Source organism: Alligator sinensis, unplaced genomic scaffold, assembly GCF_000455745.1.
Source record: "Alligator sinensis unplaced genomic scaffold, ASM45574v1 scaffold391_1, whole genome shotgun sequence".
In the NCBI taxonomy this organism is placed as follows: Eukaryota; Metazoa; Chordata; order Crocodylia; family Alligatoridae; genus Alligator; species Alligator sinensis.
This window is the reverse complement of record NW_005841889.1, coordinates 4039766-4055967: the sequence shown is the minus strand read 5'-3', so window position 1 is coordinate 4055967 and position 16202 is coordinate 4039766. Positions and strand designations below refer to the sequence as shown.

At 38.7% G+C, this 16202-nt stretch overlaps 1 protein-coding gene across 4 annotated transcripts in view; it reads right to left on the bottom strand.

Annotated features, from left to right (window-relative positions):
* Nucleotides 1-16202, bottom strand: part of FAM120A (family with sequence similarity 120A) — a 72016-nt gene that overhangs the window by 26608 nt on the left and 29206 nt on the right. For 3 of the 4 annotated variants that reach the window (XM_014517075.2, XM_025197120.1, XM_006017998.3), the window contains exons 5-10: nt 15753-15849; nt 13264-13361; nt 12688-12971; nt 11273-11360; nt 7358-7582; nt 3887-4061 (exon numbers count right to left, since the gene is read on the bottom strand). In XM_014517075.2, coding sequence (XP_014372561.2) covers nt 3887-4061; nt 7358-7582; nt 11273-11360; nt 12688-12971; nt 13264-13361; nt 15753-15849 — 967 coding nt within the window. The remainder of the gene's footprint in view (nt 1-3886; nt 4062-7357; nt 7583-11272; nt 11361-12687; nt 12972-13263; nt 13362-15752; nt 15850-16202) is intronic. The other variant, XM_025197121.1, reaches the window with a different exon arrangement.

Sequence of the window (16202 nt, the reverse complement as noted above, 5' to 3'; positions counted from 1 at the left end):
AACTAGCCAATAGCAGGGAACCAATTTGCATGCGGGTGGCGGGAACTCTTTTGCACCGTGCATTTCTCTTGCAACTTGAGCAATGCACCCTGCAAAAGAAGCTGCAAAGAGGCAGGAAACTCGTCCTTGCACCGGGGTTCTCCTCTGCAATAGGAAACTCTCCCGTGCAATGAAGCTGTAACCTGGCGGGGATAATTCTGGTGCCGAAGCACACACAAAATCATGCCCTTGGGTCATGACAGTTCTTATTGGGAATGAGTGAAACAGCAGAATATCACATAACTTTCCCTGAAGCAAAACAGAAAATAGGTGGGCTGGTCAGTGAATGGAATTAGAAAGGGAACCTGAAGGCTTTGACATCCTCATTTTGCCATGAAGAAAGGTGCCCAATAAGAAATTAAAAGGGTAAGATTGGATTAACATTAAATAAAAATAGATTTCCATAATTATACAAAAGTAGCAGATTTTGCTGCCATGAGCAGGAGCATGGTACTGAGCTCATTCTGCTCTTACTGTCCTCAGGTACATTGTATGAGAATACACATGGCACAAGCACAACCCAATCATTACCATTATTCAAAAGATTAGTCTCATGTGATAGGGCAGGGGTGGGCAAAATATGGCCCATGGACCAGATCAGGCCCACCAGGCCATTTTATCTGGCCTGTGGGGCACCTAAAAAGTTTAGAAAATTAATATTTATCTGCTCTTGGCTGCCTGTCAAAGATGACAGGAGCCAGGGCCAGTAGGACCCAGGGGAAGCTGGCAGGACCCAGGAACCCCACCACCCCCAGCTCCCTCCCACTCCTGCCCCCCCCCCAAGCAGAAGCCTCTGCCTGCCACATCTTTCACTGCTTCCCTGCACGCTTGCTCCTGCACCACGTGGCCACGGGCAGCACCGCCAGACCACAGGAGCACAGGGCTGCACCAGTACCCTGGGGCCAGGAGCGGGAAGAAGTGTGTGCGTGTGGCACAGCATGCATGTGAGTGTGCACATATGCCTATAGGGCAGTCTCACAAGGACACCCCGCCATACACATGCACCTACACCCCCTCACACTGCCATACACGGAGATCCCCACACCCCCAGCCACCCTCCCCCCCACAGCCTCCACAAACACCATACTTACCCACACCCCACATAATCATACCCACACCTATCCATCCCTCCACAAAACCCCCCACACCCTCCCCACACTCCACATACCCACAGCCCCCCACAAACCTATACCCATCTCCATGCCCCCCACAGTATACAAGAGTAAGACTTCATTTTAAACTATTGTGCATCACCTCTGTACACTACACAAACGCATGTAAATCAAGACAAAAATATTTTTTGACACCAAATTACTGAACACTGTAGATGTTTGATTTTTAGAATATAATTTGGTATTTTTCTGGCTCTGAGATGGAAAAACCCCTTGCTGAAAGGAGTATTTCTGGGGGCAAGGGGAGGGACTTCTGGTGGCAAAGGTCAAGGGTTAGGGGGTGGGATTTCTGGTCCCAAGATGGCAACCAGGGGGCGGGGCACCTTCAAGGGGCGAGGCTACCCATGAAGCCCTCAACAGCTTGCCAAAACTCAGTAAGTGCCCCTCTGGCTGAAATAATTGCTCTCTGCCTGAAATAATTGCTCTAGGGTGTGTGAATATGATACAGTGGGATCCATACAAGCACTTAGTCAAAAACGCTACTTGGGTTTGTTGGGTGTGTTAGATGAATTGCATCAAACAGAATTTTTTGGCCTTGTCAACATCATATTTAAAAATACCACCATTTAAAAAGCATGGCAGTCAGTCAGAAGTTTCATTATTCTACAGTTTGTATATTATGACAATAATGAATGGTAAACGCTTCATGTCAGATTTCACAACTGAGACTCCTCACATACTTGCAAACTCCTAAATATACATACAGTTTCTATATATGTACTTGACTATACAAAACTTAATTGAAAGAAAGCATATTTTGACAGTTCAACTTTGTATACTATGTCAGAATTAGGGTTGGTAGAACAAAGATGTCTTTTTTTTTTTTTTTTAAACACATCAACAGTCATTAATTTAATTTATGAACTCTAATAGTAATGATTATTTCATAAAAGTTGCCTTAGCTCTTCATTTGTATGCTTTTTAATAATTCATTTTTTTAAACACTGAATGTTCTAAATTTGTAGGGCATCTTAAACAGGTTAACAATCTCTGGTTACCAATTTTTTCCTCACCCCTTTCTTCCCTCTTCTCCTAAACAACCCTCTCTCAAAATATAGACTGTTTATCTTTATTCACCCTCTTGTGCCATGCAACTGTTACTGGGACAGAGGGACCTTACCCTTTAAGTTCCAACATAATATACTGAACCTAGCACATCAGGATTTAAAATGACTCTAGCTCAAAATTGCCTAATGTTCTTATCAATACCTTGAGCATTTTGCAATATGGTATATTTTTTTATCTACACTTTGGCTTTATGACTAGCAGATCTTTGGTGCGGGGACCACAAATTCATATAATTTCTTACTGATATTACAGTAGTGTCAAGGCAGAGCTGCAAACAAGACTTCTCTTGACCATAAGGTTCTTTCCTTAATTACAACTACTTTTAGTATGTGCTGTTACTTCACCTAATACAGTAATAGTTCCAACCACAATTGGGGAACTGGAGTGTTACTGTCATAAACTTAATATGCGCAACTTTATTGATTAGAATTCCTCACATTTTTTAAAAGATAGAGAAATGACTACATTACTTGAAGAATCTTATATTTTATGCTGGTAGAAGCAAAAAGGCTATGGTTTATAGCTGAGCTAATAAAAACATTGAAAATACTACACTTAAAGTCCATTTGAATTTACCTCCCCAGAGTTGGAACAGAAAGGTAGCACAATTTAAGTGAAGAAAAGGGGGGAACTAAGTGGCTCAAAAACAACTCTATGGAGCAACTTGTTCAACACCAAATACTCTATTTTTCTCTTATATTCTTTAGGTTATAGACAACTGATCAAATTAAAGCAAGTTAAGTAAAGGAGGGTATTTACAACAGAACAGCTGGCACATGCTAACTGTGTGGTGCCCTACAATTAAATTTCGGTAAGCAAAAGCTAAACTAGAGCAATTTAGCTCAACTTAATTTGGGCAAAGTTGCCCCAGCTTAGCTTTCACTTGCTTTTAACAGTTTCATAGCAAATCCCCACCCTCTAAAAGTTAAAAGTGATAGTCTGTCCATACTTGAATTCTACCCCTTGTAGAATTCAATCATTTTTTATTGTGTTTCACATTAAGAAAACCAATCCTCATAAAATGACCCTGGGGTGCCAGGAGCTAGAATTTTTTGGAATGAAATGAATCACTGGCAGCTACAGACACAAAAATGTGAATACTTAATTAATGACAGGATTGGCATTCATTTTTCTTGATTTTAATAAAACACAGACCCTGAAGCACATTCACTCAAAAGAAATTTTCATTTGCTAGTTCTATCCCTGAATCAGTATGCCTGATCAATGTAGTATAATCAAAACTAAATTTTCACAGATTCACATTTGAAAGGTAAAAGAACAGACCTGTCTATTTAATCAGTATTTATCAGACTAGTTTTTGGATGAGTACAGGGAAAAATACAGGAAATGTGAGAGGGGGATCTCTTACCCTTTAAGGTATAACATAGACTGAACCTAGCACATCAGGATTTAAAATGAGACACAACACTCAAAAAAAAGCTGGGAAGTCTAAAATCTGCTACTTGTATCTTGCCAAAACATTAAAGTGTCGTTATATTTTCATTAATGAAAATCTAATAATTACTCTCACTTTCAGTTACATTAAAATATGTACGTAGGATTATGGATGTCTAAAGAAAATAAAGAATGGATCATATAGTACATACATTCTGGTGGAAGTCTGTTCTTTCTAAAAGCAAGTCTTTCAGTTTTCTTTCTGCTTTCTGCCAAACTAAACAGGACTCCGTAAACATACTGACGAACTGGCCTATAAAGCAGAGCAGCAGGAGGCAGGTCTTTGTTGGCTTCATCTTCTATAGAAACAGCAATCTTGATTTCACCCTTTGCATGGAAGCAAGCAGAATATTGTACATTTTTATTTGGAATGAAAAACACACATGGCAAGTACCCTTACAAAATTATTTAATCAACATTCATGATTATATTTGAAGAACAAATGCTAAGAACTGATGCTGAATTTTAGGGGGAATGTTTTCAAAAGCACCCAAGTGATATCAGAGCATATATTTGACGGAATTTATCATCCTGAATACATTAAGGACTTTTGAATATGTTATTATTATTATCCAAAATCAAAAATAAAGTCATGCACTTCAGTCACTGAGCTGAGTCTTAAAAATGTGATTTGAAAACAGCTGTGAAACAGTAATAATGCACAGAATAATAGTAATAACGTATGGAATTAGCAAAAGTAAGAGTTACGTGTTTTATAAGTAAAGAAACAATTAAGAACACAATAAATGTGTTCTTTCCTTGGGAAAACGAAGTAAAAAAATTGGTAAAAAAAATATTAGTCAGTAATAAGCAAAAGCTCAATATGGGGGCGGAGGGGGGGGTTGAGTCAGATCCCCTGATATTTTGAAAGTCAAAACAAATTATTTTGTAACAATTATTTGAACTTAAAATGTGCTGTAAGGTATGTCAAAATAGATTTAACACTTTGCATAGTTTGTACTTAAGTTAAAGTAATTTTAAGCATACAACTTAAAAGGCTTGGTGTAGAAAACTAAATTTTCATTGCACATATATGATTATTCTAAAATACAAAGCTGTTTATTTTTTGGTTCATTAAGGAAAGATTTATAGTTATATTCCAACAGTACTTCTTATTGACAAAAATAATTTCTTGTTAGGAAAAGGTAGGATGGTCTTTTTCCACTGAATCCTGGGTTAAGCGCCAAGACCTTCTGACTTCCAAATCCAAATTGGTCCTAACAACAAAGTTCTTGTACTATCACTTAACATATCTAAATCAGTCCGTATTTAAGGTGCACAATTTTTCTATTACGAGATGCTTTAATATTAACATATGCTCAGTAACCTGAAAATGGAGTGTGTTATATTGATGCTATTAAAAGTAGAAGAAAGTTATTCTGCCCAGTTACAGATATTCCACCATGAATGTCTGGAAAATGCAGTCTGCCATCTAAATCTGCAACATTGTTCAATGATGGCATCTTCATCCTAGCCAGGTATCATCTTTCTTGCAACAGGGTGGCTGGTATTCAAAAATGCCTTTGTGATTTGACAAAGTTGGAGTCCAACTAAAAAAAAAAAGGCTTCCAATCAAGCTGTTCAAGGTTCTGCACAAACATGTTGAACAACAGCTCTGCCCAAACACGTTGAACGAGATGCAGATTTTTAGACAAATAACTTTAGATAACTGTGTGCTGCAGAAGCTAAATATTATACACAGTAACTCCCAGAACCCAACAACAGAAAAAAAATACTTTTTTCCTTCTCATGAAGGATGCATCCATTCTTCCTTAAAATAAAAATAAGATTTCTTTTAATTTCAGTGTCACTGTTATAAAAGCAGGAGAAAGGAGCCATGGTTGAGATAAAGGGCCTTGGCAGATGTTACTTTTTTACTGTTACAAACTTTGTAGCACTAAAAAGCTTAAAGCCCTATGGACAGGCACTCATGCAGACCCCCCTCAGCTGAAGCATGATAAATAGCCAAAATGGCATGCTCTCCAATTAGTTAGCTATTCTTTAGCTCCTGTTCAGGGCTTAGTCTCTTGCTTAGGGCTAAATCAGCAATGATAACTATAGTCTGGAACACAAAAACAATTTATTAAACAACAAAAGGAAGTTAAAAGATTGAAGTGAATAGATGCCATTCTGCCTATCCTTGGAATCAGAAAGTGTGGAGGGACAGGTTCAAAAAACACAAGACTGTAGAAATGCATATCAGGAACAGCAGAAGAAAATACAAGTGGTTTTGGAACCAAAACAGTGGCAGTAGGGGTTTCTGCCACTCAAAGTCACAAAAGAGCTTATGGCACCCAAGAAGAGGGCAAGGTTTCTTATAGCCTGGAAGGGGATGAATTACTCTCCTTCCACTTCTCTATTTATTTAAGGAAGTAGCAAAGGTATTTTAAAAATTTAACGCTGGAATTAGGAGGGGGAACATGACTTTGTAGCATACAACTGCTCTGTTTGCCACTACGTCACAAACAATAAATAAGTATATTAGTTTGCTGTTTCCACTAAAACGATCATTTAAACTGTCAGACTTCACTGTTTATCCCACGCATAAAGAAGTCAGTTGACAGCTCTCAAAGTTACTGTTTCAGGCTGTCGGCAGATTCAAACTGGCAACACCATATTAGCTACACGATCCATGTTTTCAAGTTTTGTTTTTTCTCCTTCCATTCCAAACAAGTGGTCTTCAGGCCTTTAAAGTGCTGGCTATCAAGCCACCCAGGACTGGGTGTCTTTTAAACTGCCAGCACGTCAACCCCACTGTACTGGTACTTTAAAGGGCACTCAAACTGCTCAGCACCAGCTTTCCAGTGACAGGCTGCTTGGGTGGCCAGGGGAACCCAAGCTTCCCCAACCAGGCAGCCACTGTCCCGGCAGCCCTATCTGCATTACTATTGGGTGGCAACAAGGACAGCACAGCTGCAAGTCTCTCTGATGGCTCATACTGAGAGCACTGGGAGGGATGCAGTTGTGCTCTCCATCCCTCCCTTCCATGAGTGGAGTGAAGGGAAAGGAGAGCTGTTAGACCTGGCTAGATATTAAATTTGTCCCAACACAACAAAGCAGTTGCTCGAACTATCTATCAACTTTTTTATTGTGAATCCATCATTTTCTTTCTTGGGACAAATCTCTTTAATGCCTGGCATGTACCATTTGTTGAAGGAAATATGCATATATCTGACAACAAACATAACATCTGGGGTGCAGACAGAAGTGCAGCTTCCACCTGAAACTCAGAATGATTTCTGCAAAGTGTTCCGAGTTTGGTTACCCCAAACCAAAAAGATCACTGTTGGTCCCAGAAGGGAGGGAAACCTAGCTGGGGGTTGGGAGCCTGCAGTCAGGTTCCCACAGCAATGGCTAGGGCTCTCTGCAAGTGGTCTCTGGTTTCAGAATGGGGGAAGGCAGCAGAGGGACCTATATGCTGTGAAATATGGTAATTTTGCAAGCAATGCAGTTTTAACACCATGGGCCAGATGATTATTTTTCTTTTGTTTAAAAAAATACTTTTAGAAATACGAGTGAGGGATCAGCACTCCTGACAAAAGCATATGCCCATCTCCCTTATGAAAATGCCTGGTCAGTGATTCAGAATTGGTATTTCATAATACATGATTTTAGTACCATACCTTAGTTAGGACATGGAAGATGTAGGGATACATTAACCCCTTTTTATGCCTATGTTCAGCCACTCTTAATACTTCAGGTGCTACAGGAGGTAATGGAGGAGTGGTAATATCCATGTGATTCCTGGTGGGCATCGACAACAGACATGGTATTTGTGGGCTGCCAGCTTGATTCCCTTTGACATCAGCTGCCTGACTTCCTGAAGAAGCAGTAGAGGAACCTTCTGCCTGTAATTAAATGTACAAAAGAAATGTTTTTTTTACTGAGTGTGCAGAAAAGTACAGAACAGAAGCAGATTTTCTCCCTCTACCCTGTAACAAAGACACTAACCCTTTTTTTCATTTTATATACATATGAAGACACAGAATTAATTGCTCAAAGGTAGCTGAACAAGCTGCACACATGAAACTATTTGTAAGTGATAACTGTGATGATAAACATAAAGGAATACCAAGAATGGAGTCTTGCTGTCCTGCTGGTGGAGAACAAGCAAGAGAGGCAGAGCGAGCCAGCACAGATTGGGAGCTGCAGGGCCAGGCTGGGAACAGGCGCCGAGGGCCATGCCTGCACTGGGCAGCTCCCACAGTCTGTTTTATGCCTATCCTGCTCAGGCGAAGCATACACCTACTGCCCCAGCTTCCTAAGTAGTTTCCAGCAGACAGCCCCTGCATCCAACCTGCAGGAAGGAAAAGGGGGTTTGCTTGGGGTCTTGCAGCAAGTGTCTCCATTCTTGATTTGTTTGTGAGAGACTGCTGCTCCCATACTGAGAGAGAAAAGCGGCTCTGCTGGTAAGGAAAGGGAATTTCACTCTCTCACAAGTGTGTAGCAAACCTTGGTTCCTAGCCTGTAGTCAGACCATTCCATCATGTGACTGAGGCTGTGACCCAGAAATGTTTTTTTTCTGACTTGCTGTGTTCGCATAACTTCTTGACTGTAGTATTGCCTTAAAAGTAGCTTTTCAGCTTTATTTCCATGGTCTTAATTAAAAAAAACAACAACTCTAAAGCATTTTTTTTCTTTTAAAGAGAGCTCAAAGGTAAAGGGAATTCAGAAAAAAAAAAAGTTTTAAATGACTATTGATAAACTTGTCACTACTTATTTTTATGAAGTTTTTGAAATAGGGTGCCACTGAATTCAGAAAACTTAGGGTGGGGTACCTTGAACCTAAACCAGTGCTTCTCAAACTTTTTATCTGAGAACACTTAATGAATGGACAGTTTCACAGTTCTCTGCATTGTACACACTCTTTAAAATGTAAGAAGCTCAAACAAACTGAAGAGGCAACAAGGAATAGTACACTGAGAAAGGGCAAGGCAAAAAACAGGTGGGACAAAGCACATTTAGCATTGCTCATTGTAAGCAGACCTGTAAGATCCTTCTAAATATGAAAAGCAGACAAATTCACAAAGAAAAGACATTTTCTTTAAAAAAACAGGCATACTAATCAAAAAGATTATCTACCAACACTTTCAAGCATACCCAGATTTTTAAAGAGTTAGATAAAAGAGGAATGTTTAGAAAAACAGAAAAAAAAATGCATGTCCTTTAAGCAAACAGGTGTCAGATATAAAATATTTTCCTAAGTGCACCAGCCACAACTTAATCACATTTATTTATTTTTGTTAAGGTTTCAATTTCAAAGCTATTTATTTTAAGGATTCCTATTCACAGTTCTATGTGCCCTAACAATTTAAGATGCCAACAAGTGCTACAGATGGTTTACAACCGGGCTGCAAAACTTCTAAGCAGCCAGGGGCAAAATCCCCATGGGCTGCACCAATAGGGTGCAGACAGCTTCAGGGTGAGCCAGGTCTGGTCCTCCCAGGCCACATTCCACAGGGATGCCTCCCATCCTCCCCACCAGGGGTGTCCTCCACCAGTGTATTCCCATCCACCCCAGGCTCACCCTCAGATCCCTCCACCCTGCCATGCTGCATTGCCCCACACCCTGAGGTGGGGGCAAGCAGTGAAAAACAGGAGGGAGAGAGCCCAGAAACTCTGGATGCTATTGAAGTTGAAGTGATAAGGGGAAAAGTGGCCAAGCAGGAAGCTGGGAGCCACAAATTAGCTCCTCACTGGCCCCTTAGCCACCAGCTAGACAAGCTGGTTTACAAAAGCATTCTTCTGCTACTGACAGGGAAACAAACTAATTACAGAAGAATACTATTCCAAGGCTCTTGTGAAATGCCACATCCAGATCCTTTCATTGTAACCAGCACAATGGCATCTGAGTGCCTACACTGAGGGACCAATAACACCACCACAATTAAGAATATTTATTTTTAGGATATATTTTTATTACAGTAATATATAAAGGCCCAACTCTTCTGAACAAACATACAGAGAGACAGCTGCTGCCCAAAGAGCTTGCATCTAAATGAATGAGACAAAGAATAAAAGAACATCAAGGTTGGCTCACTTTGCGTTAAGTCAAATGTTAAACTAACTGCTCTCCCCCTAAAATGCATATGACATCACATTCGGAAGTGGAATTCTATTAAAAAACACGGGCCATTCACCAAAAACTTCAGAGACAATGAAGTTTAGAAATTTCCTTTCACCTTTCAAAAAGCCCTTCTAAATTGTTGGTTGTCTTTCTATGAAGGAACCTCACACCTATGAACATCAAACCTCATTTTTCCTGTCACACTAAGCAAATACAACAGACTTCCACTACTATAGAGGAAGCTGAAAAAGCACACAGACATTTATAAAGAATGTTAACTAAATAAAAAAATCATTTAAAAAAGTATATATGCATTACAAACACCTATCCATTTAATGATTTACACATAATTTTTCTAGAAGTAGCATAATCTGCAAACCACGCAGTGTGCATAGTGCAAATGATGCATGCCAGAATCAAACGGCTATTGTATGGGGGGAGTAGATTGCAAGGATAAATATAGATAGGGTCATGAGGTTCTGGCAGTTATCAGGCTGATGCCACAGTCAGAGCTAAAAATATTTTACTGGGATTTGAGGGATTTTATTTATTTTTGAGGATAAAAACATATCTTCATAGACCCTTTGACTAAGTTTTGTTTAGACTGACTTTTTCTGTGGTTTTCTTTTTCAAAGAACAATTTAAAAGATTCATCTTTTATTTCTGGCATGTATATTCTTAAAATTAGAAGTACAAAATTTGAACACTCACTGAAATAGGGTTGAAACTTGGCATATCTGCCATGATGTCATTCAGTTTGACAAGGGGTAGGAACTGAGCTTCAGGTTTCCACATCTCCCCCTCCCCCCCAAATGGCTGCCACAATCCCAGACTTTGCAGGCCAGATAAAACTACTTGATGGGTCAAATCTAGTCCACATGTCGTAGTTTGCTGACCCCTGGCCATGAGCGAGTACCTAATACCATATCTTGAAGCAGCCATACTAGAACTGCTCTTAAGAAGGTCACGGGCTTAAAAAGCAGGCTATAAATACTAAGTTTAGGCCACTCATTGTTTTTTATTAAAATCCAAAACAAGACATTACTATATAAACTGCAACAATATCCAAAGAAGGGCATGGCAAGCTAGGGGTGTAATATATCTTTAGGCTTGCTTCTAGTACATTGTTATATTGAATATTTTTCATTACAATATATTTTGGCATCTTATTGTACATTTTAAGGTTGGATAGGTATCTGGCTGGGGTCATCTGACCCCAGCACTCTTTCCTGCCCAGGCAGGGGGTTGGACTTGATGTCCTGCTGAGGTAGGAAATAGATGATTGGTGAGGTCCCTTCTGACCTTAGCATCTATGACATTTACTCTTAAAAACCCCCCACAACACAAGTACTTTTGAAAGTTTAAGGTAAAGTCTCTTTTTTAAAGTAATTCTCAAATTTAACTCATGAGCTAATAGAAAGCCATGAAATAAAACAAAAATATGTGCAGGTTCAAAATACAAAAGAATTACCTTTGTTTGGTCTCCTAGATCTCCACGTGTTTGATTTTCTGACTGGGTTCCTGTTTTCTCCCAGCCTATTTTGTTCCCACTGACATGACTGAATGAATACACAAAGAAAAGGATAGAAGTTAGTGTAAAGTACAAGATACAATTCACTAGCATTATTAACAAGTGTCATGTATTTTGTTTTATTAGCAAATGAGCACCCGAATTTCAAGAGCCACCATAAATTAGAAATGCCAGTATGCAGAAGAGCCTAGAAGGCATTCTAATATTGCTCAGTTTGTTCACTTAAATTATATCAATATTTGGATTATAATTTAAAATATTTTCTGGGATCCTTTTAAAATGATCAAATAATGTTAACATAGAAAAAACTTCAATGATTTTCAATGCCTGTCAATCTACTAAGAAATTTCCCCAGTAAAGAGTTCAGACTTCTAAGTTATTCAAGTATTAAATTACATTTGTCTGGACTCCTATTTTTTTAAATCAGAGTTTGTTATTCTGAAAGAGATTATTGTCAAAGATAAAAATTTCAAAAGTAGGTTGCTTTTCCCTCATACTTTTATAAACTTGGAAACTTTCATTGTGAAAATAGGTTATTAAACAAAACAAAAATAACGTGATCCACTTAAGATAAAACAAAATTAGATTATTATCCATAAGCTGGGGGTGGTCACAGATATACATTTATGATTGTATACAAAGTGACAGGGACCTGGCACTTCTTTTTAATTCATTTATTAGTAGACTAAGCAAGGTGACAGGAACGGGCAGTAAAGCACCAGGGCTACTTAGGAGATCAGAATGAAGTAAGCATATCAAAGGTTACATGACCATCCTGCCAAAACAGACATAATGGAGCTTACGTTTGAACTACCCCTGCACTCCCAAGCCAGGGCACACTAGTAAAGGCAAAACAAAGAAGCATTCAGTGCTATTCTGGGATGAACCTGGTTCTGTGGATATGAGCCCTCATTTACCAGGTTTGTTAATCATCTCATAAACAGCAGAATTCATTGCAAAATTTGTTTTCCAAAAATTACAGAAGTGCAAAAAAAAAAAAAAAAATACAAGTGGGATCTCACACTTGCAGCTATTAGAACTAAGGCATTTTGTGCAGAGGCATTTTTTTTAACATATAGTTCAAAACAGGGGATTCTTATAAAATATTAATTGAGTCTGGGACCTTTTCTTCTTAAAGTAAACGGAAAGGGAGTGTGAAAAAAATGTTTCTTTAGCAAGACAGCTGCAGTGCACATAGATATGTTGATAATTACAGCAACCCCCTCAAAAAATCTGAAGTCCTATTTACTGTTAGTGACCTAACCTTTTTTCTGTATTTGGAGAAAACTGACAAAAACCATCCTTATAAATTAACAGAACAAACAACTGTGTAGGATAACTCAAACATTACTTACTTCACTGCACCTCCATTGCCTTCATCATTGTCGGAGGAAGATGATGTAGAAGAGGCAGGAAAGTAGGTTGAATCCACATGATTGGGGCTCCCACTCTGAGCTGGATTTATTGGAGAGGATCGTTCATACAATGGAGTATGTTTTCCTTCATGAGGAATGTTACTGTAGTTGTTCTGCTCAGAAAGATTTTTTCCACCTGTTTCCAAGGTGATGGTTGGCTCAGAGAGACTATATGGGTATGGACCCTGACCTTGGGCACCACCCTGACTGGACATCTGCTGGGCCTAAAATAAAGTGATGTTTTCTTAACCAAAAGTAACAAAAAGGATACTGTTACTGTATGAAGTGTGCTATTTACCTATTTTTTTAATGTACAGAATTAAGTTGTTGGTTTCTAAACTATTCGTAAGAAATGCTTTCCTTGGAGTTTAGAGTCTTTACAGTAACAAGACAAGTTCTGTCACTCAACATTGGTTGTGAAAAATAAGTTAAGATTTACATCCTTACCTAAGATTTTTTGTGCATCTAGTAACTTATACATGAAAAGCAAAAAAAAAAAAAAAAAAATATACTTGCCACAGGTTTTGCTTGTAGTGAGGTCTGTGGAATGTTAAGCATCTGAGAAGGAACATACGGTGGCACTATACCAGGCATTCCAAACTGATTTGGTCTGGCTGTTTTATTAGTAAGGAAGAAGAGAGAAAAATGGGGAAATCATTACATAGAAAATACATGAAATGATGTGAAGATATCTATTATGTCTTATTCTTTTTATTTTACATACTAATCTTCAACATGCTATCCGCATACAACTGTCATAAAAACATAAGAATTGCCATTGCGTCAAACCATAGGTCCATCTTGGCCAGTATCCTGTGTCCAGTGGCAGAGTTTGTGATCAGTGGCAGTGTCCAGTTTGGGTTTTAAGTAATCTACAGTTAAAAAGGAATTGTATATATAAATCACCCTGGTTTTTGCCCTGGTTTTGCTGTTGTTTCTTGTTTTGTTTTGCCCTTATTATTTATTTGTTCTTTTTCTACTGGTGTGTATTTCTATCATGTCTTCCACATTCCAACTGTACTATTTCTGTCTTCTACTATACAAATACTTCCCTCTCCTGTAGTTTGTTGCTATTTTTCTTTTTTCCAGCTACTGCCTGCTTTTTCTGTCTCTGGGCCCCACTACACATTACATTTATGAAACAATTAATGTGAGAGTAGGGACCAATAGGCAGGGAGCTTCTTCACAGAAGTCCTGGACATGGCAGACTGAATGCAAACATGCTCCCATGAAGCATAAAGAAAATTGTGGAAGACTAACAGAATAAGAGGTAAGAGTGAAGTCGGGAGTGGGTAGGCCACTAGCTTGTGGGCTCAGGATCAAACAGGTTTTACAAACAGAAATTCCCAAGGGTTAGTATTCTTCTGGTGTCAGGAAACTCCTACAAAGCACAGTACTAAAATGCAGAAGACATCATCCAGTACACTGACTGACCCATGGAAATAAAAACCTGCAACCCTAATAAAATGAAAATGCAAGTTTCTGTTTGCTCAATCAATGTCTGTGCTGTGAATCTAGACGCTCCAACAGCATTGATGACCTATGAGAAAGTCAACATAATCCCACAGGTTGGAATTATTTTTAATTTTTGTTTTTTTTTTTAAATACAATCTCTGCAGTTTCTCTCATATATATCTCATCTCAAGGGAGTGACTGACCAACCTAGATTAAGGTTGATTGTGCAACTTTACTTTAGCCCCCTGCAAGTAACTAGGATATATTTCATTATTATATATCCCATAATGACATACAATTTTGAATTTTATCATACAGCACTGCTAAAAGCTCTCATTTAAGAGTGAGTTCCCCCCCCATGCAGAGGATAGTATGTAAGAGAAACTTGTAGGAGAGGGGGCAGAAAAGACTCTACTCAACCTGACATTGTCTCAGGGACTCTCAAAACGGAGTGAGCTAGGGGAGGATCTCTCTCAGGAGTCATTTTCAAAAACCTGTTACTCCAAAAACCTTAGAAGCTAAGGTTAAAAGGATATTCCTTTGCTAAGCATGAACCTTTGCTTTCCTGCCACGTTGACCCAGAAGTGGTTAAATAAATAAAACCCCTAAGTGCTCCCAGCCTACATGGAAGTAGTAGACTGTGGAAGGTCACAGACACTTGCGGCAGATCTGCTAGCTACACAGCACTGTCATTTGTCTGGAGAAGTGGTGTCAAACGAGATCTGACCCCAGGAACATAATCAAGTGTGTCAGAACTAGAAACTGACCATAGACTTTACCCAGACCTAGCTGGCTTGCACAGACAATCATAAACAATTCTGGCATTTCTTAACTTGTGAACACTGGGCTTTGCAACCTTTAATTTTTTTTTTTTTTTAAACATAGCTCTTCACAGGTAGCACACGTGTACTATCAGATGAAAAGAATATATTGCCCAAGTCACTTTAACAGTACGGTAACATTACATACTGCAGCTAAAAATAGCTTTTTATGGAAACAGTTAAACACCTGTGGTTGTTGATGGCTGAAGTTAAAAGAACAATTTGTAATACTTATATAATTTCTATGCTTTTAAATTTCTCAAGTATTCTATGACAATAGAAAAATATATAGAAAAGAAAAGATTTTGGTAGAGTCCAGAAAAAAAAAAAGTGATGAGAAACAGAGAATTTACTTTATTAAAAATGAACAGTAGAATTGCCTTTCTACTGAAGATGACCAAATTTCACTTGGTACTGTTTCCATAATTCCCCATGCAGGAATTAAACAAACACTGCTTTAGCTAAACCCAATTAATGCTAATATAATGGAAAGAATCTGGAGAATGAACACCATCTCTCCACTCACCCCACTTTAACTGAAATGAAATGAAATGAAATGAAATGAAGCAAAACAAAACCAAAAATAAGGCCGGGATATGGAAGATAAAAATCTCACTAAATCAGATAATGACTACAAAAAAAGTCTCCCCACTTTGCTATCTTTGATTTAGGATTACTTTAGTCTTTTTTTTTTTTTTTTTTTTTTTTTTTTTAAACACTTTTACTTACCTAGGTAGTGTGGTGGATGAAATGGCATAGGTTTACTAGTTGCTGAGTAATATGCAACTGCTCTCTTAAACCGAGTAACTTTGTCATCTGTTCTAGACTGAAATAAAAAGCAAAAAGTAAACCCCTTTACTAGCAGGTATATGAATATGACCTGCACACCATGGCACAGACTTTTAATATTATAGATCTATTAAATAATTACTTTGTATAGTATTGTACCATTACAGAAGTTTTTTTGGCCAGGGTAAGAGGGAAGAGTTGGACTGGAGTGTGATAGTAACTCCTAATAGTTAAGAGGTGCACTAATATACACAGGGTTTCCCAACTGGTGTGCCATGGCACACTGGTGCGCTGTCAGGCACATCCAGGTGTGCCATGGCATTTTGGGCTGGAGCCACGACCCCCCCAGCCTGCGGCTACTGCAGACGCAGATGGACAGGGAGCGTGGCT